This window comes from Haemaphysalis longicornis, unplaced genomic scaffold, assembly GCF_048455015.1.
Source record: "Haemaphysalis longicornis isolate Haplotype H1 unplaced genomic scaffold, Haemaphysalis longicornis Haplotype H1 scaffold_10, whole genome shotgun sequence".
In the NCBI taxonomy this organism is placed as follows: Eukaryota; Metazoa; Arthropoda; class Arachnida; order Ixodida; family Ixodidae; genus Haemaphysalis; species Haemaphysalis longicornis.
Window position 1 is genome coordinate 58,127,497 of NW_027526204.1, and position 24,460 is coordinate 58,151,956.

The following is a 24,460-nucleotide window of genomic DNA, read 5'->3' on the forward strand; positions in this document are numbered from 1 at the left end:
ATTCGCGGCTGATTCCTTCATCCGTTGCGGTAAAGAGCGATGTCTTGCGGCAATGCCTTCAGCAGGATCCGGTCGATTATGACAGTGTACCGGTCGGGCGCGATGCCTAGTGCCTCCAAAGCGTTTACGCGAAAGCCGATGTCGTCATGCAGGCGCCGCAGCCCCGCGAAGTCCGCAGACGTCTTCATCGGAGTTATGGCGAGGAGGGCATCGACATGATCCGCCATCAATTGGTCTCTGTGGCCAAAACGGGGTTTAAGGATCTTGATCGCAGCGTCGTATTCATATTCCGCAAGCCTGATGCCCTCAATCGCGGTCTTATTGGGGCCGGTCATGTACGAGCGGAGGTCTTAAACTTATCGATTTTCGTCAAGTGTCGGTTTGCGTGGATGGTGGCGTCAAATTGTTCTCAGAATCCCTGCCAATCGCGACGGTTCCCAGAGAACGGTGCAATCTGCAGCTTGGGGAGGGCGACGCGGGGAACTGGCACGGCGGGAGGAGCCGTGGATTCGCTCGCCCTTCGATCTTGCATACGTCCACCAGCAGCGGAGCTCGAGGGACCGGAGGCGGCAGAAGGCGATGATTGGGTGGTGTGCACGCAGGCCCGAATTTCGGAAATGCTGTGCTCGTAGTTTCATACTGTGGCGTAGTCCGCCTGAAAGGTCTCGTCCGAGAGTTGAGCCTCGATCTTGGCGTCTAGGGCGCGCAGCTGTCTGCTTCTCACTAAGTAGGGTGACGCAGCTCTGAATTCGGGTGTCGGGGGCAGAGGGATCCTCGAGGAGAGCGTCAAGCGTGGCGATCACCTTCGTAATGGCGGCGCGCAAGGACCCCCGAACTCGGCGTTCGTGCTGCATGAAGGAAGAAACCGGGAGCCGGGGAGGTTTTCGGCACCAGCGTGTGGTGGATCAAGTAAGAAAAGCAGGACCCAGACGTCCGGTTCTCGTGGTGGTCACGGAACACTCAAGCTCGAGCACGCGAGCGCGGCCGATCTTCTTTTTCTGATCGTTCCACGCCCCCTGCCTTCGCTTGTCTCAACCGGCCATTCCGCCTTTATTTTCTACAGGCTGTACACCTAAAAGTTAAAGTTGCTCTGGGCGTGAGGCATCAACCCTAGCTCGGAGCCTAATTGAGATCTAGACATGACGCGATTCAATTTCCTACTGGGCTGTTATTGGAGTCGAGCGAACCTTCCAGGCTTCACAATTGTAAGCACCCAGGGTAAGTACAATTTTGTCTTGTTTCGTTCAGTCCGCAAAATATGCTAGGCGGCTTGTGTGGCGGACGTTTTAATCTTCTCAAAGGCAGCCTTATCTTGAAACAGGCTACATAGCTGCGCTAATCGAAACAACGTCAATGAACCCGTGTCGCATGTGAATTAAAAGTCATAAAGCGAAACAAAGAAAATTAAGGGAATGACTTCATAGGACCAAATAAATTGTGTGTAACTAACGGGCATTCTGTTGAACTATGATTGCCGGTTCACAAAGTTCTTCTGCCGTGCTATAAAATGAGCCCCACACATAACGCTGTACGGGGCATTGCTTACGGAAGGAGCGATGCCTTCACTCCCATGGGCAGTTTTTGCGCATTATTTGTTCTTATGCCTCACTGCAAGTTCTTCAGAAGGAAAAGAGGAGCACAGACTTGCCCATGAAGTGGTAAACCCCACAAAAGTGAGTACTCCCAGTTTTACTTAGGTTTAGTAGCTAAAGGACGGCATTTTTCACCTAGTAACCTGTTCTTTGACTGGGCATCTACGAACCCATATATTCCTGAATAATGGAATGCTCAAATGACAACTAGCGTTTCAGAGAAAAACATGGGTCTGTTCAGAATTATACCGAGGACTCCGCAAATCGAATTCACGAATCCAACCCAGTTGTCATGGATGAGAGCTTTTGAAGATGTGAAAAACGAAAAAACGATATACACTGTTTAGCAATGAAGCTCCTGTATGAGACTAAGAAATGTTTTGGGAATGGCAAAACTGGAAAGCTCAGATATTGCCTGCGAAACATTTCTTACGTATTCTTTATTATGAGCACATTCCTTGAAAGGGTAGGTGCTCCTTATCTAGTAAATATAACTGCGCTGCCTCAAAAAGTGCAAAAAATCTATAAAGCAAAATAATAGTGTCAGAATAATGCTACGCACTATAACACATTCTCAACTAGGAAGTTCGGACAGAGAAGACAAGACCCAGGACGCTCTGAAACGGAGGCCTTTGCATACAATGCAAACGTCAACTACAAATACAACCACTTCAAATTTTCTCCCGCTCATTACAGCCTAACGTCCGAAACCTTCGAGCGGTTCTGCCTAGGCTGCTTAGTTACCTTCCCGGAGAGCATTAAAAATCATTTGTACTCTGTACTGAAAAATTGTCATTGAAATCACACCTCCTCCGCCTAAATTCGACGAGGGTTGAAACGCGAAGCTTTCTTGCCTGCGGAAATTATAATCAAGTGCCAAAGTCCAAGCCGCTGCAATGAAAGCCAGAGCGTTAACGATCGCTGTGAAAACCTCCTGAAAGTCAAAGTCAAAGATTCATAGATCAGAGGGTAAACTTCCTGGTAGTACAAGTGCAAACTTAAGCGAGAGCAAACAAATTCTTCCCGCGAGATCTGATTAACCATCACACCCATCGTTATAAATATATATATATATATATATATATATATATATATATATATATATATATATAACACAGAAATAAGGGTTGGCAGTCGACCACCAGACCGGTATTCTGGACCGGTATTCTGGAACAGACCGGTATTCTGGAGGTCGTGGGTTCGGATCCCACCTGGCGGGCATTTTTTCTTCACTTTCTTTCTTTCTTTCCAAATTCTTAATCTGTTTCAATGATCTACCACATCCTCCCCTTTGCTTTCCGAGGTTTTCTCGACTGCCAACCCTTATTTCTGTGTTATTTTCAACGAGCCCCTCATTTCCTATATATATATATATATATATATATATATATATATATATATATATATATATATATATATATATATATATATATATATATATATATATATATATATATATATATATATATATATATATATATATATATATATAAGTATATATATGAATATATATAGTTATATATATTTATATATATATATATATATATATATAGTAAGGAAATGAGGGGCTCGTTGAGGAAAGTACAGAAAGATAGGGCAGCAGTCTACAACGCCAAAGGAGGCATAGGGGTGTGGTTAGGCTCTTTTCTTTTTTCACTACGGTTAATGAAGTAAACATTTTTTTTAATATACAGAAGAAAGAAAGAAAGAAAAACACGCGCCCAGAGTGGGGACCGAACCCACGCCTTTCGATTACATGTCGAATGCCTTTCTTTCTTCTGTATATTAAAAAAATGTTTACTTCATTAACCGTAGTGAAAAAAGAAAAGAGCCTAACTACACCCCTATGCCTCCTTTGGCGTTGTAGACTGCTGCCCTATCTTTCTGTATATATATATATATATATATATATATATATATATATATATATATATATATATATATATATATATATATATATATATATATATATGTAGCGAATCAAAATAGATAATGAGGGGCTCGTTGAACTAAGACAGAAATAAGGGTTGGCAGTCAAGAAAACCTCGCAAAGCAAAGGAGGGGGGGGGGGGGTTGTGGCAGGTCATTGCAACATATGAAGAATTTGGAAAGAAAGAAAATGAAGAAAAAACGCCCTCCCGGTGGGATCAGAACCCACGACCTCCAGAATACGCATGAGGTAGGATGACCGCTTTGCTACCGGCGGTGCTGTTTCCCCTCCGCTTTCTCGGGTATTTATGTTAGAGTATTTTTGTTTCCTGCGCTTGGGGGTGGTAGCCAGCGCAACTCGGACTACTCGGGGTGAAGGGGACCTTCTTTTTAACCCGCGGGCCGTGAGTCGAGTGTCTACGTCATGTCGAGAGTGGTCGACCAGCGTTGAACCCTCTTAGGCTACCTATGGCACTGAGACTGCCAGTACAGAGACCGTCACTATGCATGTAGCGAATGAGAATGGGAAATGAGGGGCTCGTTGAATTAAGACAGAAATAATGTTGGCAGCCAAGAATGCCTCGGAAAGCAAAGGGGAGAATGCGGTAGGTCATTGAAATAGATGAAGAATTTCGAAAGAAAGAAATAGGAGAACAAAGTCCCGCAGGGTGGGATCGGATCCTACGACCTCCAGAATACTGCAATTAAAGTTATGTGATAATTAGATATAGAGACTGAGCGAAGGCAATGTGGGGATTGCGAGGGCCAACAGAGCTCTTGCGGACACGTCACTTGATGGACTCATTCTTCGTCCTTGTCGTCGTCTTCGGGCTTCAAGACATTTTGATAATCCACAGTGTAGGATCGGCTCTATGCTGAGAGGCCATTCCAGTTCTGCCTGTCTCTTTGGTATTTTTGCTTACACTCTATATTCACATAGCGCTTCATTCAGATGAACAGAAGCGAAGGAAAAAATTACCAGAAAATTTTGTGAACGATGTACACGACTAAGCTGCTGAAACAGTACAAAGAGGTTCTGTAACGATGCCCTCTCTCTCGGAAGGTGTATGAAAACTTTCCGGCCGTGGAAGTAATATTTGATCAAGACCAAGATGGAGACCTCGACTGCGCACTGAATAAACGTATCGACTACGACGTCACGACCAACACAGCAACATACGTTTGGTATCTCAGAGGGGGAAATAGCGGTGAATCGTAAGTGCGTTCGACGCTACTACTCCTACAACAGCTATTTAAAAGTGTGAATGACTTATTTCATTGACCGAAAATTACAATCGCAAGTTAGTCCGAGAAAAGGCTCCAAGAAAAACTAATTGCCAACACAAATGTATTTTGCAAGATGCAGTTGTGTTAAAAAATTGCTGTCATTGAAACCTTTTCTAAACGTCACGGTTTATTGGTTGGCATTTAGGAATGCGTAGGAAAAGATTTAGGGCAGCAGTCTTCACGAATTATATAATTGAGGTGGCCGCTGTTCGATGTAAACAAATAAAGTTTAACCCGCATTACTTGGAGGACGAAGTTCTTATAGTAAAAGAAAAAGCATTTTGTAGCACGTAGACACATCGGAACTTTCGAGGTATAGTCGTAATGCTTGTTTTGGCGAAGTGAATTTAAAATTTTTTGTGACTACTTGTGCAAATTGAAGTCTGCATTCGCTAGGGTAAATTTCCGTGGCATTGATTGTCTTAACGCCAGCGTGTTTAGTAGAATACGTAATTAAAAAGTGCTGTTTCTCTTTATTTCCAACGCCATTGCGGTGACGTTTGTGGTACAACACAAAAGTTTCATGAATTTGCTCGAGTGCGCTACTGCGTGGCTTGCCGATCGGACCGCGGACAGTACAAGGCGGCAGACTGGGTTGCCTACAGTTCTTCAGAAATGAGTTTCGAAGCCCAAACTAAAACCCAAATTTATTCGTTCCCTAAGAATATAGCTGTATTGTGTAAGTTTGTGGAGTGTATTTAGTTTATGGAAGCTCCAAAAATTATAAAAGCTTTACGCTTGCACCAATGTGAAGCGAATTGTATCCGAAAAATAAAGAAGGCAAGAAAAGAGCAACTGGTACACGAAAAGAAAAAATCACAAAAATCGTGTAATTGGCTGAGTTGTCACATTACATCGTTATATGTGACGTAAGTGAAAATATTTGTTTGAACAAAATTAAAAAAAGAGAAAAAGAACGAAAACGGAAAAAAATACGAGGTTATAATTGTAAACTTGCAAACTGAACCACATGTATCCCCCGCAGAAACAAGACATTAAAGAATCCCCCAGAACAACGACAGGCAACCGGAATAAATATGTTCAGAAATCACGGCGTAAGGGTCAGCATGTGCACGAAATGCGGAATAGGCACAGGCAACGCATTTTATTAGTATTAGCGCAGATAGCGGTAATTGTTCACGGGGAATGTAAACATAAGATACATACAAAAAAAGAAATAACTTAAAGCATAGACGAAAACAACTTAACAAATATAAAATGTGTATCTTATAAACTGTCCTAAAAACCAAACACAAAAATAAATAAGATGTGTATCTTTTAAACTGTCCTAAAAACCAAATACAAAAATAAAGCAATTATTTACAGGATGACGGAGACAGGAATAAACAATTGTGAAAAGCACCAGCCATGCACCGCGCCTTGAATCGGTGCCAATATGCATAATTGGCGAAGTTGAGGCCATTAATCGCAATATTACTGCAGCTGTACATTATTGGCGACAAGAAGGAAAGCGAAACTTCAAAACAATCAGATTACTTCACTTATTTGGCTATTCCAACCAGACTATTCCGACCAAACTTAACTCACAAGCTAAACCTCACAAACTAAAGAACGAACGTCGCGGTAGCCCTCCTTCCCTTTGACGGAAAGCTTCCTCCGCTTCCAAATGTGTCCAGAAATACTGAAGAATACACGTATCCTTATACAATGGGTAGCATTTTCCTTGACTGTTTTCACACGGGTTTTCTTGTTTTCTTTATTGTTTCACACGAGTGCAGTGTGAAACATTTATGACCTTTTGTTCTCTGTTCCACGGGCATCGTGTGCTCCTTGTCGTTTTCATGTGGTGATGTGTACATTGGCCAATCAGGCAGGTGCGTCAATGTACGGCTGATGGAGCGCCATGCTTCACTCAAGATTAATCCTTTTGCACACATCACTCGGCACTGTAAGGCCCACGAGGAAAACAGTCAAGACAAATGCCGCGCCTATGCAGGAGGCCCCGCGGAGAGAGGGGCCAGCAGTTTTAACGGTGCTTCTGGTACGGGTACAGTAGCACAAAGCGAAGGGAGCGGGGGAAGTTCCCCGCTTATCAAGTGATTTCGGCACAGTGATTTCGTAATGGGATGATGGCCCACGGCGGGCGCGTGCTACAACCACACAAGAGTATGTGAAAAGTTGGCTTCACTGCCATTTGACTCTGTGTAACACGGCACATGTGCGTTCAGTTTATACAAGTTAGTAGGTCTACTACGTTTACTATGTAGATTACTGTGACCACGCTTACAACATTACCACGTACATAAACAAACAGTTGAAGAGCGAATGTGCTGTATAATGACACAGTAGCAATGTTGGAATGCAGGAAATATACCAGGTTAGCTGAATATACATAGATAGGTGTTTAATAAAGAGTATTACAGGTTCACTAAAGAGTATAATCAAACAGAGAAACTGTAAGTGCGCGTTATGTTTGACGTCCACATCAGACTATTCAACATTTCGACAGTCAATACAGTCTCTACACATTTTCACTTAACCTAGAGACTTTGTGGCTCAAAAGTAATACAGCTTTAAATAACCTAACATGGAACGTTGTTCGCAAAATCCCACCCATAACCTGCATGTTCACCATAGCCATGCTAATACAACTGACGCGTCCCCTAAGACTAAAGCACTATTCTTAAGTCTAGGGCAAACAGGAAATCTTTTTGGGAATGTTGGCAACAGTATTAGCTGTGGTAGAGCAAAGAAGATTTGGGACGGAGGGTCCGACTGTCAAATGTAGCACCCAGTAGTTTGGTATTGCTGCAGAGCACTTTAGGTGTTTACGCGTGTACGATACAACGTTATTTAAAAGGCACGATGCGTACTTTTAACACTTTAACCTATGCACGGGCGTATGGTACTTGTAATTTGTGGGTTTGATTTCTCCCAAGGGCGTTGTACTTATTTGGAGGTGCCTATACAATGTTGTCAGTACTGAGAGCACAGCCAAACGTGCGGTACACGTTATGAGGCTTCTGCTGTAAGATCGCTCGCGCTGTAGACTTTGAGTATAGACGACTTCTCAACTCAACTAGCTTTCATGCGATAAACATTACCACTTCAAAAGTAATAAAAATCTCATTAAAGCCGCTTGCATCGTTAGTAGATCTATTTTATGAAGAATAATCTAGCAAGAACATTGTTGAAAATTGTCATGAGCTGACTTTCCACAAGGCAAGAAAAATTGCGTAAGAAGCCTTGCCTCGTAAAGCGTGCTCTGTCACCATCTAAATATACCACTTCCGTTTTTTGAAGTGCTAGAATGTTTCTGCCACAACATATGTTCATTAAAACAATTTCATTACAGGCAAAGGTTTCGCAAACAGTTTGAAACGCTTTATTAAAATTTATATCAAAGGACTTGTGCATTTAGGCTATTGTTTTTTTTCCAGAAAAGCTCTTTTTTTGACGTTCAAATCCCCGCCAACTAAAATGTAATGGCAATAATAAACTCAAAATTTAAGGGAGAACAAACGTACTACGCGTTAACATTTCGTCTTGCTGGTCCCTGACAGAAAAGGAAGAGTGCTGCTGGTAAACCTTCCCGTCCTTTCAAAATTTTTTGAACAGCCGAATAAATACTAACCACTCTAGAAAAACTAACGCGACGTATTCTCCAATTTAGGAGAAACATTACTTTCCACATGAAGCCCGGACCTACCCCTGATACAGCAATCTTTACCACTGACGACGGTAAGAATTTTAGTCTGTCTTCAATCCCAAAACCGTACGTACATCCTGTCGAAAAAAATTAACTCCGTTGCGAAGTGCGAAAAGTGCAAATGTTTCAGATAGAACTGGGAAAGCGTGTGAAATATTTTTGTCACAAGAAACTTGTACGAGTGGAAAAATAACCATGTACAAGATGGGGTTGAAAACACACGACGTACAAACTGCATTAAATTGAAGCCAAAAAATAACCAACTTTTATAATCTTAAATAACTCTTTGAAGAATATCATCATCAACAGCGCACTAGGTCCACTGCAGGACGAAGGCGTCTTCCACTGACCTCCAACCACTTCTGTCCTGAGCTGCTCGAGTCCACAGTTCACCCTCGAATTTCTCTATCATTACTGGCCTTGTCCTTTTTCAATACCCATCTCTCGGTATCCATTATATTGCTCTAATTTTCCACCAATTGTCGGTTCGTCTCCCTACAGGGCCAGCCCAAACACATTATTTTTTTATTTGAACAAATATATCCTCAACTCTAGTTTGTTCTCCTATCCAGGTAGCATGTTTTCTGTCCCTAAGTGCTAAGCCTAACTTTAGTCGTTGCACGGCCTGTTGAGCAGACTTAAGTTTCCTTTCCAGTCCTTTAGTAAGATGCCAAGTTTCCAAGTTTCAGCTCCGTATTTCATCAGCGGCAGTATCAACGGTTGTAGATTTTTCTTTTGAGTGACAGATGTAGCTTACTTTTCTTTATTTGGGAGTGTTTGCAAAGTGCTCCACAACCCATACCTATTATACGCCGGATTTCTCTCTCGTGGTTGGGGTCAGCACTAACCATCTGCCCGAGGTATTTACATTCTTTTATACCTTCTAGCGTTTCGATTTCTCAGTTGTAGGGGAAGTTTTTCGCATAATGTGCCCAAATATCTTTTGATTTATTTATATTTATTTTTAACTTCACAAGCGTGCTTTCTGATTTTAGATCCTCAATCATTGTTTGCATGTCTTCTGGAGTCTCACCCTGGAAGACTGTGTCGTCCGAAAACCTAAAATGCTCACGTACGCCCGTTTATGTTTGAATCCATGTTTTCCGATTCAATGTTTCTAAATACCGCCTCCAGACATGCTGTGAATAGGTTTGGATATATGGTGTCTCTCTGTCTTACTCCCTTTCTGGTCGGCAATAAAATATTTTCTTGTTGTTGGTTATCCGGCCCGTACAATCATTATATATATCTTCTAGAATTCTAATGTAGGTTTCCTCTATTCTCTTGTTTTAGTGTTTCTAAAGCGGCTGTAGTGAGTACGGAATCGAACGCTTTCTCTCAACCTATAAATGATATTTGAAGCGGTTTAGTTTAACCTGCGGATTTTTCTAACACTCGATTGATGAGGTGGACGTGATCCAAGGTTGAGTACCCTTTAATAAACCCAGCCTGCTCTCTCGGTTGTTTGAAATCCAGGCTGCCATCTATAAGGCTAACTGTAACTTCGGTAAAGAGCTTGTAAACAACTGATAGTTCGGTGATGGGTCTGTAATTCTTGAGGTCTTTGGGAACTCCCTTCTGGTTTCTCATAATATTGTTTGCGTTTATCCAGGCTATGGGCACTCTTTGATTCTTCGGGCATTCTGAAAATAGTACAGCAAGGTTTTTCAGTACAATATCTCCCCCCCCCCCATTCAAAAGATCTTCGGTTATGTCGCGTCACCTGCACATTTTTTATGCCTGTTAGAATCTTTCCAAATTCGTCTTAAGTTAATAGTAAGACATCGCAATGTGAGCTTGCACTCTGAGTAGTTTCATCTTGTTTAACGTCGCTGGCACACAGCCTGGTGTAGAATCGTTCTGGTACCTTTAATATCTCATCAAATTTGTGGGTAATGCTGGGCGTCTGTTCTGTGCACGAATGTCGTTTGTGTTACTTCGGTTAATCAGTTTAGACAGCAGGGTTAATTCAAGCCGATACGCCATATTTGACACTTTCATGTTCTGACGGTTGTTAATTGGTTCCTTCATTTTTTTACCATAACAGGCTTGGAATAGTACAACGGGACAGTGTGATACAGGTAGCATCGCTGAAAATTGGATAACTGGACAACCCTTAGGCACACAGAAAGTTACAACCGCTTGCCACGACCGCCCGAACTATGGCTACCTAGCTTTGTAACCGGTTGTTATGTAGAAAACACGGGAATAGAGTCTTTCCACTCCTGTCGTGGTCCAAATATTTCCATTCATTAGAGCACAGGCTTGCCTCAAAAATGCGAATCCCTGCCAAAGAGTCACCGTTGTTTACGGAGCGCACGATACACAGTTTTTCAGCTTAGAACAGCTTTAAGAAGGACAGGAAGAACTCCCACAGAGCTTCAGTGACTTTGTGAGCAGCTGACGTTCCAACTAGCCATTTTTTGGCAGCTAGAGCCTGGCAGGGGCTTACCTTTCTAACGGCCAGGCGTCAGTGAATTTCATCAGTAAGCCAGTGTGTCAGTTCTTCCTTCAGAACGGCGTGTATAAAAAAAATCGGGCCCATCTCCCCGCGAGGGGGACTCGAGTAAATGCGTCGCATAGGAGGTGGGTGTATTGCGTTAACGTTGAGTATTTGGGGAGTTGGTGGTAGTGAATGCGTTGTATCAGCCGCTTCTTGACGTAGTTTGAATGAGTCAAGGATATAAGGCGCGTTCGTAGCCTTTGATTCTGTGTCGGTAGCGCTGCATAATTTTAGAGTGTTTCCTTTTCGCAACCTAGTCTCGAATGCTGCCGAAGGTCTTCTTTAGCTATGCCTATCTTCGACCCCTGTCTAGCAAATAATTTTCTTTTTTTTCCAAATTTTATTTCGCTGGCTTGGCCAATTGGGCTTGCGCTTACTTCGGGTTGTTCATATTTTGTTTCGTAGGAGCGTTTAGTTTGTGAGCACACAGCGAGACCTCGAGTTCTTATGCGCTCGCGCGGCCGCGCAGCATATCACGACATGCCGCTCGGGCTCCGCGCGAGGTGCGGTGCTCGATCCAGCGATGTCACTGGAGCTGCAGCTTAAGGATTCCCCCGCCAAGAAAACAGCGGGAGTGACTGGCGAAAAGCTCATTCGGGTTTCCAGTGGACATGTCGAGGTAGTCTTGTTCAAGCGGGCATAACAGGTTCCCACGAAGTGACGTCGGGCGGCTAAAGTACGCGAATTTCAAGCGTTTAATTGCAACGGTGTCTTGGGAGCCGTTGAGGTTCAGCACGAATGTCGACGTGAGGTGGTGTATGATAGGGTACGGACTAAGATAATGAGGCTGCAGTTGTCCTCAGACATGTCCGTAACGCACGAAAACATGCGTGACAGTTTTGAGGTCTGGGTGAGTGTAAACCGTCTGGTACTTTGCAAGGCACGTGGGTTGAGCCGAAGGTGTAAAAAAACCTCCCCTAGCTAATCGACGTAGTCACTGGCAAGGACCCGGTGGGAAGAGTCATCGAACAAGTCCGCAGGCAAATTCAGAGATGTCCTATAGACGAGCTGAGCAGACGTTCATGAGAGGTCCACTTTGTACGCGCACTGGATTCAAAGGAATGTGAGATGCATTCGTTGGACACAGTCCATTGGGCAGCTGTGCGCAGCGAGTGACGCTATTCACGAGCCTGGTTCATCAGAATGAAAGCGCACTTTGTCATATGCGGCGTTGACTTACAGAACAAGCGCTACGACATCACCACAGCCCTGCTTCCGGCCGACCTACGCTGTGAGCTCCTAAAACACAGTGAGCGGCCCTACGACACGCTGCCGGCCTACGTGCTGGCGCGCCCCGGCCCGAGTCCTTCCCGCCACAATGACAGCACACAGCCCCCTGCCACTGATTACTCGCACGTGGTAGCGCAGGACGGAATGGGCACCACACTGTCCGGCTTGCACCATCCTTCGTGCCCTAACGAAATTCTGACGTGAGAGGGAAGCAAAGTTGTACCACCACCCGGCTTCGGTGAATTTTATTCGCCCACGTTCAGCCACTCCAATCTGGCTGCGCCTACGCACCCAACTCGTGATGATTCCACCACGCCACTAGAAACTACGGCCTTGCCACCTCGCCCACCGTTCTACCCTAAGAACTCCGAGGTGTGGCTAATGTAGATGGAGTGCTTTTAGGGGCGAAGCTCCTCTTGCTCGGGCCCTGTTCCGTCCCTCGTTGCTGCTGTATCCGGCACATTAATGATGATTGTGGCAGGATCCCCCTAGGGATTGGCCCACCCAAGATTGGCCGAAGAGGTCAAAACGTTCAACGCGTTCGTTGCTACCCAACAAGAAGGAGGGGAAGAAGATGAGGTTGTCGTTCGTCGCCTGTGAGCTCAAGACACGCACCGGGGGTACGCGACACAAAATGGTCTGCAGAAGGCGACGGCCAAGGTGGCTAAAATGTCACACACCGAATTCGCCAACTTACCCATGGAGATTCCCACCGTCCCAAACAAGCCCTACATAATCACCACAAAAATCGGCGTCGTCGACGGGCTTGTCAACGGAGCGGTGGTAAGCTTGACGTGTCGAGTCTTTATATTGTAACGTGGCGCAGGACATGAACCATGAGATGCGGATGATGCATTTTACACTATTTACATGGCGGCTATCACTGAGCTCGCACTGGCTGCGCGCCAGCCACTCTCTCGTCATCGTCGATGGTAGGACATCGGGAATTGTACACCTGTTCGCAACATCATCCCCCGCCCAAAGACGACCGTCCCAGTCGCGCTCGGTCACCGTGAATGGATGGGTGCGGTCAGAATGACATGCGATGCCTACAAACAGTGAAGTTCTTTCCACGGTGAATGACGATGGCCGGCTCCGATGTCGACTGGTCCCCGAACATCGACGCCCTCAAGGCCCCGACAAACCAATGAGGGTACTTGGAACCACGCCGGACGAAAGGGCTGGGGACACGGCATGGACGACACGTCTTGGCTGGTCACGTCTCGTCAGGTCTCGGTTCTTTATCGGCTTTTCATGGGCTGGGGACACGGGGCGGGGGCATCGTCATGTGCTGATCGCTGCGGGGCTGGGGCTGACCGACACGGCCCACGTACCCTCGATGTTTGCGCCGGTGCCGAGACGGAGCGATGCTAGGGCCAGGACGGGGAGAAACCCGCACACTCCACCAAACATGTAACGTGGCGCAGGACATGAACCGTGAGATGCGGATGATGTATTTTACACTATTTACATGGCGGCTATCACTGAGCGCACACCGGCTGCGCGTCAGCCACTCCCTTGTCGTCGCCGATGGTGGGACATCGGGAATTGTCCACTTGTTCGTAACGTTACAATATGATGTGCGGACGAATGTTTTACGGTTTTACCGATAAGCATTTTAGCTTCGCCCCTCTCATCATCAGTAACCTCGTGGAGATGGCGGGATTTTTACGACCTGTACCACGTCACAGTACGAGCTCCCACCATCCAGCTTGGCGTAGCTCCACATTGCGGGAGCCTAGAGCCCAGCCCTACGACGAGTTCAGGGCCTTCCTCCTCGCGCGCTATGGTCGCTATCGAAAACCGCCAGCACCGGCCGCTGAACCTCCAAACAGGGATACCCCTGTCGAGGTCCGCCTCCCTCGCATCAGCATGCTGGCATCGGAAGCACCACCCCGTGACTACACCGAGACTACTGCGGCCACGTTATGCCCCACGGAACGCAACTCAGCGGCAACGGCGAACGAGTGCGCCTCACGCCCCAGTAGTATCTTGGCCACTGTACCTACGATGTCTTCCCGCTGCATTCGAGTACCGGGCTGGCCCCTGAAGAAACCACTTTTACCACCTTTCTTGCAAGCGGCTACCATGGACACAAGCGCAATTTCGTCATCTACTACGTCATTTTCGTCAACACAGCGTGAGAAGTCAGTCGAAGACGCTGCTTCACGACGCATCTCAACCATCTGTGATGTGGTTGCCGCGCCCACTACACCTCTCCTGCAGTCGCCCAGAAGCACGCTCGATATTCCCACTGTATTACTAGCAACCAACTACGACGAAAGCGCATCCTCCGACGAGCTCTCACGGCCCCGTGCTACCTTCAGATACCAGAACACCGACTGGACGGACGTTGTCACTGACAACCCTCTAACCCAATTGACATACCTCAGGCAGACGTCTCTAGTGCCTGGCTTCCACCTGACCGCATGGCTGTGTGGACGCACATTCACAGGATCAGTGTGGACTGATGGGCGAGTTGGTATTTCGACATTCTTGTATTACAGCGCACTACAAAGAGGACACAGGGAAGGACGCAGACAAAGCGCTGACTAACAACTGAAGGGTTTATTGGGAAAGTGAGCATATATATACGATTCAAACACACACAAAACCATTATCAAGTGTGAACAAAGTGTGCACTCTCATCTCATTGACGGTTGGCAAGAAATTTTAGTTCTTTTTCTGATAGGGCATGCTGATGCACTTGTCACTCTGCCGATGAATTTCGAAGGCCTCGATGATTTCTCGGGCGATCTTATGATTTCCTTTTCCTATCAGCATGCACTTATTGTACTGTGGTTTGCACCCGCACTGCTTACAGTGGGCGGCTAGGTGCCCCTCCGCGACAAGCTTTTCTACTTTGTTGTGATGCTCCCGAAGCCGGTCGTTGATACATCTTCCCGTTTGTCCTATGTAGCTCCTCTTGCAGTCCAAGGACAATGAGTATACTACTTCCTCCTTGCATGCCACAAACTGATTGTGGTGCCTCGTGCCACATTCCCGATGCTTCCTCTCCCTTGTGTTTACTTTTGAGCACAACCGAATAAGTTTTTCCGGTGCCGAGAACACTACATTCACGCGTGCGCGCTTGCCCGTCTTTTTTAGGTTGTGCGCAACTGCGTGGATGTACGGCACTACAACTACATTTTTCTTTTATCTTTTTCTTGATTTGCAGCTTGAGTATCATCTGAAACCTGCCTGCGAGCTGCTTTGAGCATGGCCTTTGCAACCGTCAGTAAAAGATGCGAGGGGTACCCTGCTGAGCGAAGGCGGGTGCCCTGTTGTTGAAACGCCACTTCCGTGCGATGAGCACAAGTCTTCCGCAAAGCACTTTCGAAAGATGACTTAACAATGGTCGCTCGCTCGCTCGCTCGCTACTTTTCTGCAGAAAAAACTGAACATTCTTAGTATTGACGATCCCTTCCTGATGGACAGCAGTGAACATGTTATTCAATTTTTGAACCTTAACCCTGACAAGCGCTACAACGCATTTTCTGTGGACATAAAAGATTTATATTACTCACTGCCGCACGATAAATTACTTACATGTATTGAAGAAGCCATAGATCAACATGGTGCGATTGCATTTCAGAATTCAGCTGGAGTAACAGCATCTGACCTCATCAACCTAATCAGCTTTTATCTGAAATCAACTTACGTAACTTGGGACGACGATGTGTTTATCCAAAAGAATGGCGTTTGTATTGGTTCAGCGTGTGCCCCAGTTTTAAGCAATATTTTTCTCGCGTATCACGATAGGATTTTGAGCATGCGCTTGCAAGGGTCTAGCGTTGTAAAAATATTTAGATATGTTGACGACTACTTGGTGATTGTAGATTGTGACGGAGACAAGTTTCTTTCCGGTGTTGATCAAGTTCTTAATGCTTTCAGACAGAGCCTTGCACCCCTTGAGGTGACGTACGAGATGCCGGAAGGGGATTCGATAAGGTTTCGTGACCTCGGGTTACATTTTTCTGAGTCACATACTTGCTGGTGCTATGAGCCACGAAGCATAAAACCGATCCTCCCCTTTTCATCTGCGCATTCAAAGCTTGTCAAGAGAGGCATTGTTAAGTCATCTTTCGAAAGTGCTTTGCGGAAGACTTGTGCTCATCGCACGGAAGTGGCGTTTCAACAACAGGGCACCCGCCTTCGCGCAGCAGGGTACCCCTCGCATCTTTTACTGACGGTTGCAAAGGCCATGTTCAAAGCAGTTCGCAGGCAGGTTTCAGATGATACTCAAGCTGCAAATCAAGAAAAAGATAAAAGATAAAAGAAAAAATGTAGTTGTAGTGCCGTACATCCACGCAGTTGCGCACATCCTAAAAAAGACGGGCAAGCGCGCAAGCGTGAATGTAGTGTTCTCGGCACCGGAAAAACTGATCCGCTTGTGCTCAAAAGTAAACACAAGGGAGAGGAAGCGTCGGGAATGTGGCACGAGGCACCACAATCAGTTTGTGGCATGCAAGGAGGAAGTAGTATACTCATTGCCCTTGGACTGCAACAGGAGCTACATAGGACAAACGGGAAGATGTATCAACGACCGGCTTCGGGAGCATCACAACAAAGTAGAAAAGCTTGTCGCGGAGGCGTACCTAGCCGCCCCCTGTAAGCAGTGCGGGTGCAAACCACAGTACGATAAGTGCAGGCTGATAGGGAAAGGAAATCATAAGATCACCCGAGAAATCATCGAGGCCTTCGAAATTCATCGGCAGAGTGACAAGTGCATCAGCATGCCTTCTGTAGCCCTATCAGAAAAAGAACTAAAATTTCTGGCCAACCGTCAGTGAGATGAGAGTGCATACTTTGTTCACACTTGATAATGGTTTTGTGTGTGTTTGCATCGTATATATATGTTCACTTTCCCAATAAACCCTTCAGTTAGTCAGCGCTGTGTCTGCGTCCTTCCCTGTGTCCTTTTTGTAGTGTGCTGTAATACAAGAATGCAACATGATCAACCACAACGTCAATCTGACAAAAACGTACCCTCTTCGCATGTTAAGAGTCCTCAACCAGCCGTCGTGTGCACCGTCAAGCTTAAGCGTCGCGGCCGACGTCGCTAGCACCTATCACGAAGACCATGTTCTGCGAGGGCAAAATCCCAGCTTCACGGTTTGCTCCGACTACGCCGATGCCCATGGTATCTGCGCTGGACGCGTCGTCGGTTCCGCCCAGATCGCCGCCCGCTTTCAGTGACTTCCCCACAACGCACACATAGCGGAAGTCCTCGGCGCCACCTCCAGATTCCGCGTCAAGCAGGCGCATTGATCCTTCTCCCCGCTCTCTCCCCTGAACTTCCACTTCGACAGCTCAGGCGTTATGCTAATAGAGAGAGAGAGAGAGAGAGAGAGAGAGAAGTGATTTGTTGGAAGAGAGGAACGGAAAGTGCACTGGTGATATTATCGAGCTCAGCAGAGAGCTCACCTGCATACAAACCAGTGCGGGTGAGGAGGAAGAGGGGATGAAAGACTAGGGAGGAGATTAGGGGTGTATTAGAAATGACGTAAAGAGAAATAGAGGAACAAAAGCCGCTGCTAATACACGGCACACGCATTTTGTGTCACGGAACACTCCATGCGCCCGCCTTTTCACACCCGTCACGTCTTCTTCGTTGATGCGGAAAGCCGCGGCAGCCTGACATCAGACAGATTCCTTCTCAAAATCACCCGATTCTCCACTCGCAGCCTAGGCCACCGGAAGCTCTAATGAGCTCCGGAAGCGGCATGACAACGACTGGGACTGTGAGCCGAAGCTTTTACGGGACTTACCAGGACCGCTTAGATGTGTTATTTCCTTTTTGACTCGGCCTGCTTTTAAGGTGACTGCGTACCCTGTACATAGGTTTCCTCTCTAGCTCCTCATGTTTTTTTTTCATCTCACTGCGCTCCGCAAAACAACAAGCCCTGTAGCGGCCACTTCTTCATCGACCGCAAGAAACCACCATCATCATCAAAGGCGCTGCCTTCATCGTGAGCATCACGTGGCCTCGACACGCAGGATTAGCCACGCGCGATAGACACCTAGGCTTCTACGCAGCTCAATCGCAATCTACGGGCGCTTTTCGGTACGTGGGTTTCTGCCGCTACAAACCTATTTGAACTGTTTAAAGACCTCGCTTGGTCAAAAACTTGCTTATTCTGCTATTATGTGCCGGCGGCTTCGCCAAATAGGGCTACGGTGCTTGTTCTGTTTATATTTGGGCTTTTGGCTGCAGCGTTACAAAAATGCGCCTAGCCAGTTGATTTAACTCGTCAAACCATCAGAACAGCAATGCGATAACGCGACTATGATTTTTAAGCGGCCACCTTGCCGCGGAAGTTAGCTAGGTTTGTCTTACTTGCGTGTGACTGAACGCATGCAGCCGCCCCCGCGACGAAAAAAGGAAGAGTTTACATGTAAACTTATTGGAGCTAGTAGGTTCAAATTTGGTAAAAAGGTGCTCTACAACATCAAGAAAAAGGAGGGGTAAAATATTACCAATTACATTGCAGGTTTCTTGACGAAAATGTCTAAAATATCCACTGCTTCGTCTAAACACGTCTGCTATGGGGGGAAGCTTCTCGAATGTACGATGACTGTATGTTTACATTTCGGGATTTGGCTGTAATTTTATCGAAAATGCACCTAGTAATCTGATTTAATTTGTCTTTTAAGAATAGCACTGCTTGAAAAAGGTACGACTCCGGCCGTGCCCATTCCACTAAAATTCAAAATCCCTGAACTTATTTGGTTAACTCCACCCGACAGAGCGGTAGCCACGCTAGTTATACAAACAATTTGTTTTTTTTTTCAGAATACCCAGCATGATAATAGAAATACCACCTCCGTGAGCCGTTCCACTTAAAGCCGGTTTTTTCTACTGTTGTCCTAAAGCTGGAGCGTTGGCACACGCTTGCGCATTTCTCGTGGGATGACCCTCGTCTCGCACTGTCAAAAAATTTGACTGTTCATGCGTCCTGTCTTACAGATGAAACGACGGAGAATGTTGCCAGATTTATTTACACCGACTATAAAAATTGTGTCGTCGGAGAAATACCCTTCAACGGAAATCTCGGTGCGTCTACAATTCTTCTGGTGCACAAAGAAACGTTTTACTGCATCGTCCTTACATATGTCTTATGAATCTGCGCAACAATGGCTAAAGATCATATTTCGTCTGTGCATTTTCCTACAATGCTCGGCGCAATGCTTCAAGCAGTAAATTAGCTACAAAGAGTGTGTATTCTAAACATTTGTTTATCACTACATTAGGGATAAAGCATACAAAAACTTTCGGCGTTGAGAAGTGCAACTGTATTTGTGAATATGCGCGGTTTGTCGGTGCAAGGGGAAATCAATGGGCTTTTCAATATATGTTTCTCTTTGCGGCTGCATTAGTGTGGGAGCCACACAAAGTGCCTGGCAGTTTTCCTTTCTGAGCAGTAGTCCTGTTCAGCTTTCGGGCTACATTCACTGTAGGTAAGGAGATGAAACAAAGTGAGGAGCTTCTGACGCGTTTTTCTTATTCTTCACGAGTGGAACAGTGTGTGTGAACGTTAGTTCCTTTTTTCGGCGAGCGAGGAACCACATGAGAATATTTGACATAGGCCTAATAAATACAGGCTTCAATAAGCAGCGCAGCAAACACGCTGATCTTCGCTCGTATTGAGCGCTATTTGTTGCATACAAAACCAGACATACCGGTACGGCTGGTTTTTCATTCTGACTTCTCCTTTGCTGAAAAAATCTTCCAGAAAAAAAAGACACACCAGTACACAGAGAAGGAAGTGCTGTTAGGGTTATCCATCAATCCCTGCAGAAATACATGCCAACATATCTTCCGGATGGTATGTGCGTTTATTGTTCGGATTTGGAGAGTGGTAGCAATAAGTTTTCAAAACGCAGAACGGTTCAGACAAAAGCCATCAAAAATTTGTGCTCTCGTTTGCTAATCTTATTGTGCGCGCTCGTTTGTTTTGAGTTGCACTGCGCGATAAATAGACCATGAAATCTCTTGCTAAATCGGTTTATTTGTAACAGTAATCATTTTGTTTGCTATTTGAGAATGCTTGTGAAGAAGCACTACACTCACAAAAAAGAAATGGGCAGTCATCCTATGGGCTGGTAGTATTTTAGTGCCACAACAGGAGAAACCACTGTTGTTAGAACTAAGTTTGAAAGATTAAAAGAAACTCATATGCAGATACATTTACAAATCCTCCAAGACAGGCTTGGAGGGAATGAATGATGGACAACAGGGTGATGAGGAGAGGAAGCGAAATAGGCTTTACTTTCCGCCAGCAGATATCTGGTAAGCTTAATGCGTAATTTTGTAAATATTTGTGTTTGTATGCCAAAATACACAAACGCAAATATCTAGACAAGCACACATTTTCATTATCCGGGATGGAGCGGGATGGAGCCAAGGATGGAGCGCTAATTGATAGTTCAAAGCTTTAAGGGAGATTGTAAGCATGAAACATTATGCCAGGTCGTTGCCGCCTCCTAGTTGCCTGTATTATGCATTTTAAACAAGGTACCCGCGAATGTTTTGGCAGTGACAGACTGTTTCGAACCATTTCGTAAGGTGTCCCTGTTTGCGGGACCAATCAATGTGTTCTGTAATGTTTTGTTCTAGGTGGAACGCTCAAAAATAAAGTAAGCATAAAACAGTGATCCCCTGGAGTTGTCTAGCGACCTACAGGAAGGATTATTGGCCACAGGAGGCTTCATATTTCCTTAATCCGTTAGCTGTTTAAAAGGAGGAAAAGTTTATTTCCCGCCGACAGCAAATTGTTAAGGCGCCTGAACCCTCCCGATGGTGAAGTGATTGCAAAAGGATTAATGCAGTTTTTCAGAACGTGTCCTCTCATTGTGGGCATGATACTGTTCTCCTTGTGCCTGTTTTATTCCTTAAAATGTTGGGATCCTCTTATAACACTTCTAGTTTCCTGAATTTGGGCATAGGCCATTTTTTCGCAGTCAGGTCTCATCAATTCAATTCAAATTTTCCGTGCTCCAGCAGTACGCGCGCGATCTGATTACAGTGCAAGCTTTGTTTTATCGTTTGCCTTTTGCGTCTTCAAGAGATAGAGACAACATCCTTTCCGAATACGATGTGTATTCGAAATTAAAACAACTTGGTTTCTCGCCAGTGGAGTTAGAGGTTCGTTCAAATAGGCTTACACAGTTTACATTTCGGTAAACAATTTCTGAAAGTGCGGGTCATCCCAGCAGTTTACTAGTTGGAACTGTATTGTTTATGCATCCATGGTGTTCACGAACTTTTCACAAGTTTTGAAGTCCCTCGAGCCTTCGGTCATTTTTGTGCCATCTGTGTGCTAAAGGCGAAGATTTTTGTCCTACCGGTTATTGCGCTAAAACAAAAAATCTTTGAATATCCGCTCTTCCACTGTTTTTTCCGCAATGCTATAGTTGGTGGACAGATCGCGCTACGACGAACGGATTACCGTTTACGGAAATCTTATTAGTCGGGTTCGGGCTCCTTCAGTTGTTTTGAGAACAGCACTTATTAAACAATACTTACAGAACGTGAGGCAGACATGTTGCTTCGGTCACCCCAGTCGCTTAGTCAAGACGTTTCTATTTCAGCGTATGGCCAATACCGTAAGACCTGATTTCTAGAGATCTCAGAAAACGTCGCTTAGCAAGAGTTTTGCTTGTTATTGAAAAAAGGGCTAGAATTCGTTCTTTTACCTGATTTGACAGCCCTTCCTCCCGTCAGCAGAGTGTAAATTTTTTTTCGTATTGAGCAATCTAATATACAGAAAACAAAAAAAAACACCTTATTAACCACGTTTACGAACGTGCGCACAATCTCTAAAGTGCACAATAATAACCTTCTTCAAAACATTACACAATTGAGATACACGGCGTTAATTTTGGCACGAAGAGTAATGAAAAATTATAACGACCAATGCAATGACAAAATCCAGCCTGGGCACAACATGAAAGCGAGCGCGTGTGTATAATGATGCCTTGGTGTCTGGCATCAGTACTGAAATAAACCAAATATTGACGCGTGTTACGCGCCTAGACACTCTGAAATTATTCCTGTCTGTATTCGTTTTTCCTGCCGTGCCATTGCTTTATATTTCAGTGACAGGGATAAAACGCCGTGTTTTATCACTTCGTCTCGTAGTCCTGCGCTCGGCAATGGCTCTCCTTCTTAGATCAATGAATCATGTACAAACCAGGTAGCATTCAGCATTCTTGGCCGATTCGGCCAATTAAAACGCTGCTTTGTGTTTTTTAGAAAGGTAACCTCTGGTAATTTTGGAACTTGCTGTTCAGAAAGATGCAATTTAACTATCTCATATTGTAAATAGTTCTTGGTTATACAGGAAACTCTCACATATGTTATGTGACCGGTGTAAATGCGTGGAATTTTCTTTTCCAGAATGCATGTTGTGGGTGCCTGCTGAAGTAAAAAATCGTGTCCCGCAAAAGTGCATAGACATGTTCGAAGACAACTGCGACGAAAAGATTTCGGCCTACAGCGTAGACTTGTGCAACGAAGAGAAAAACATGTGAAACCTCTCCGAGACACCCTAGAGAGTATAAGAAGTAGAAAAAAACTTGTCAACATGCATAATAAATGTTTGGTCGCAGGGACAATCACTTGCTGAAATTGTGGTTAGTTCGCGAAAGTTAATTTATGAGCAATATTTTTAGTTGAATAAACGTTCCTACCGAGTACCTTTAAGTAGTGGTGTATGTGCGTGGACTTGATTTCTTAACTTTTGGTGTCGATGTGCCGCCAGTGGCCTCCATAAACTCGACGAACAAAAAGAATATTCTGCATTGTCTAGTATGATTTTGTTGGGAAACTTGTTTCAGCTTCAGATAAAATCGTTTGTTTTTGGCACAACGCGGGGGTATGCACAAATTTCGAGTCAGGAGTTTCTACAAGGACGAAAATAGGCAAGAAAGATATACACTCACGTTATACAAGCAAAAGTACCGCAGCATCATTACGCTGAATTACATAGTCTTCAAGGAACAGCCTCTAAGTAAGGCAGTGACTTGAGGTAATCACCACGCGACGAGCTGCGTGCAACTGCATCAGCTATTTTTAAGAGCTTTTAGAAAACCACCAGGCCGTAGGAGAAGCGCGCAGCGATCCTCCAGGCGTGGCAATAAACGTACTACCACCTAACCTTCGCGTTTACGCTTCGATGCTGGCATTATAGCCAGGGGAAGATCCTGTCCGTATGAAGGAGGTTTAAAACGTAGGGTCAGCCATCGCCAAAAGACACAAAACTACGACAACCAAAGGTACGTTTTCTCTGATTTTGGCCCGAAAATTTGATTCAGCTTGAGTCAAGAAATTTTTATTTAAACCACTTTTAGCATAGAAGGAGGTCTTAGAGCCAGTAATGAAGTAGCGACATCATGCACTACAAAGTGGGAATAACCGGAAAATAAAAACCGATAAATAGAAATAATAAAACATGCAGGCATATTTCCAGGATAGCGGGAGCATTGTATATCGCACTCTCCCTTCTTTTGATGCTCGGCTGCGTGTCAGGCTTTAGCAACTCATAACAATTTATTTTCTCCCTGTTCTAGCCAATTTTTTCAATGCTCCTTTTAGTGTTTAATGTCACTGGTCGTGTTGGCTCACTGTTTTCGGTCGATGCTGAATTGAACACGGTAATTTATTATATACTACTTCAGTGCAGAACAAACGTGATTCGCCTCGGTGGCTCGCCGCTAAGACGTTGTGAGGCTGAGCCTCACAGCGGAACCCGTGAGTGTGACGCCCCTAAGCGCAAAAACCCAGTGGTATTACCATATTTCCACAGAATGGCGCACAACAAGGAGAACGCAGCCAACAGACGCGGAGTGCCGGTAGTGTTTTCTCCCCCTCGCAACTTGGCTAGGTTGTGCCCTAACATTCTCAAATATTCAAACAAAGCCAAAGCCTGCCTAAAAAAGTATGCTACACAGTTGGTGCAATGTGCTATTGGGGTTGTATACTCTATACCGCTCAAGTGCGCGAAGGTATATGTCGGCCAGACGGGCCTTTGTGTCAATGACTGTTTGACGGAACACCAGCTATCAATGAAAAACCAAACAAGGCCTCATCTTTCACACCATTCTTTCGCCTTTGAAGACAATTTATGTCAGCCGGTGCTGAACGAAACAAAAGTGCTGAGCAGAAGCCCGGAACGTGTCGGCCGCGAGTTGATACAAGCCTTTGTTAATCCGTAAAAACCATGAAAATTGTGTGAGCGAACCTGC

The 24,460-nt window shown here is 45.2% G+C and overlaps 1 protein-coding gene across 1 annotated transcript; it reads left to right on the plus strand.

The window, feature by feature from the left end:
* The first annotated feature begins 1,517 nt into the window (after window positions 1-1,517).
* On the plus strand, window positions 1,518-22,851 carry LOC144157745 (uncharacterized). Its single transcript, XM_077688517.1, has 5 exons — window positions 1,518-1,673; window positions 4,585-4,736; window positions 8,443-8,510; window positions 19,182-19,268; window positions 22,614-22,851. The coding sequence occupies exons 1-5, from the start codon at window positions 1,557-1,559 to the stop codon at window positions 22,745-22,747; spliced, it is 558 nt and encodes a 185-aa protein (XP_077544643.1). The 5' UTR covers window positions 1,518-1,556; the 3' UTR covers window positions 22,748-22,851.
* The last annotated feature ends 1,609 nt before the right edge of the window (window positions 22,852-24,460 follow it).

Bases quoted from the DNA above. Each gene is read 5' to 3' on its own strand.
- LOC144157745 (XM_077688517.1), top strand. From the start codon at position 1,557: ATGCCTTCACTCCCATGGGCAGTTTTTGCGCATTATTTGTTCTTATGC. The intron at 1,674-4,584 runs GTGAGTACTCCC...CTCTCTCGGAAG, and splicing joins AAGTGGTAAACCCCACAAAA to GTGTATGAAAACTTTCCGGC. The intron at 4,737-8,442 runs GTAAGTGCGTTC...TCTCCAATTTAG, and splicing joins GGGGGAAATAGCGGTGAATC to GAGAAACATTACTTTCCACA.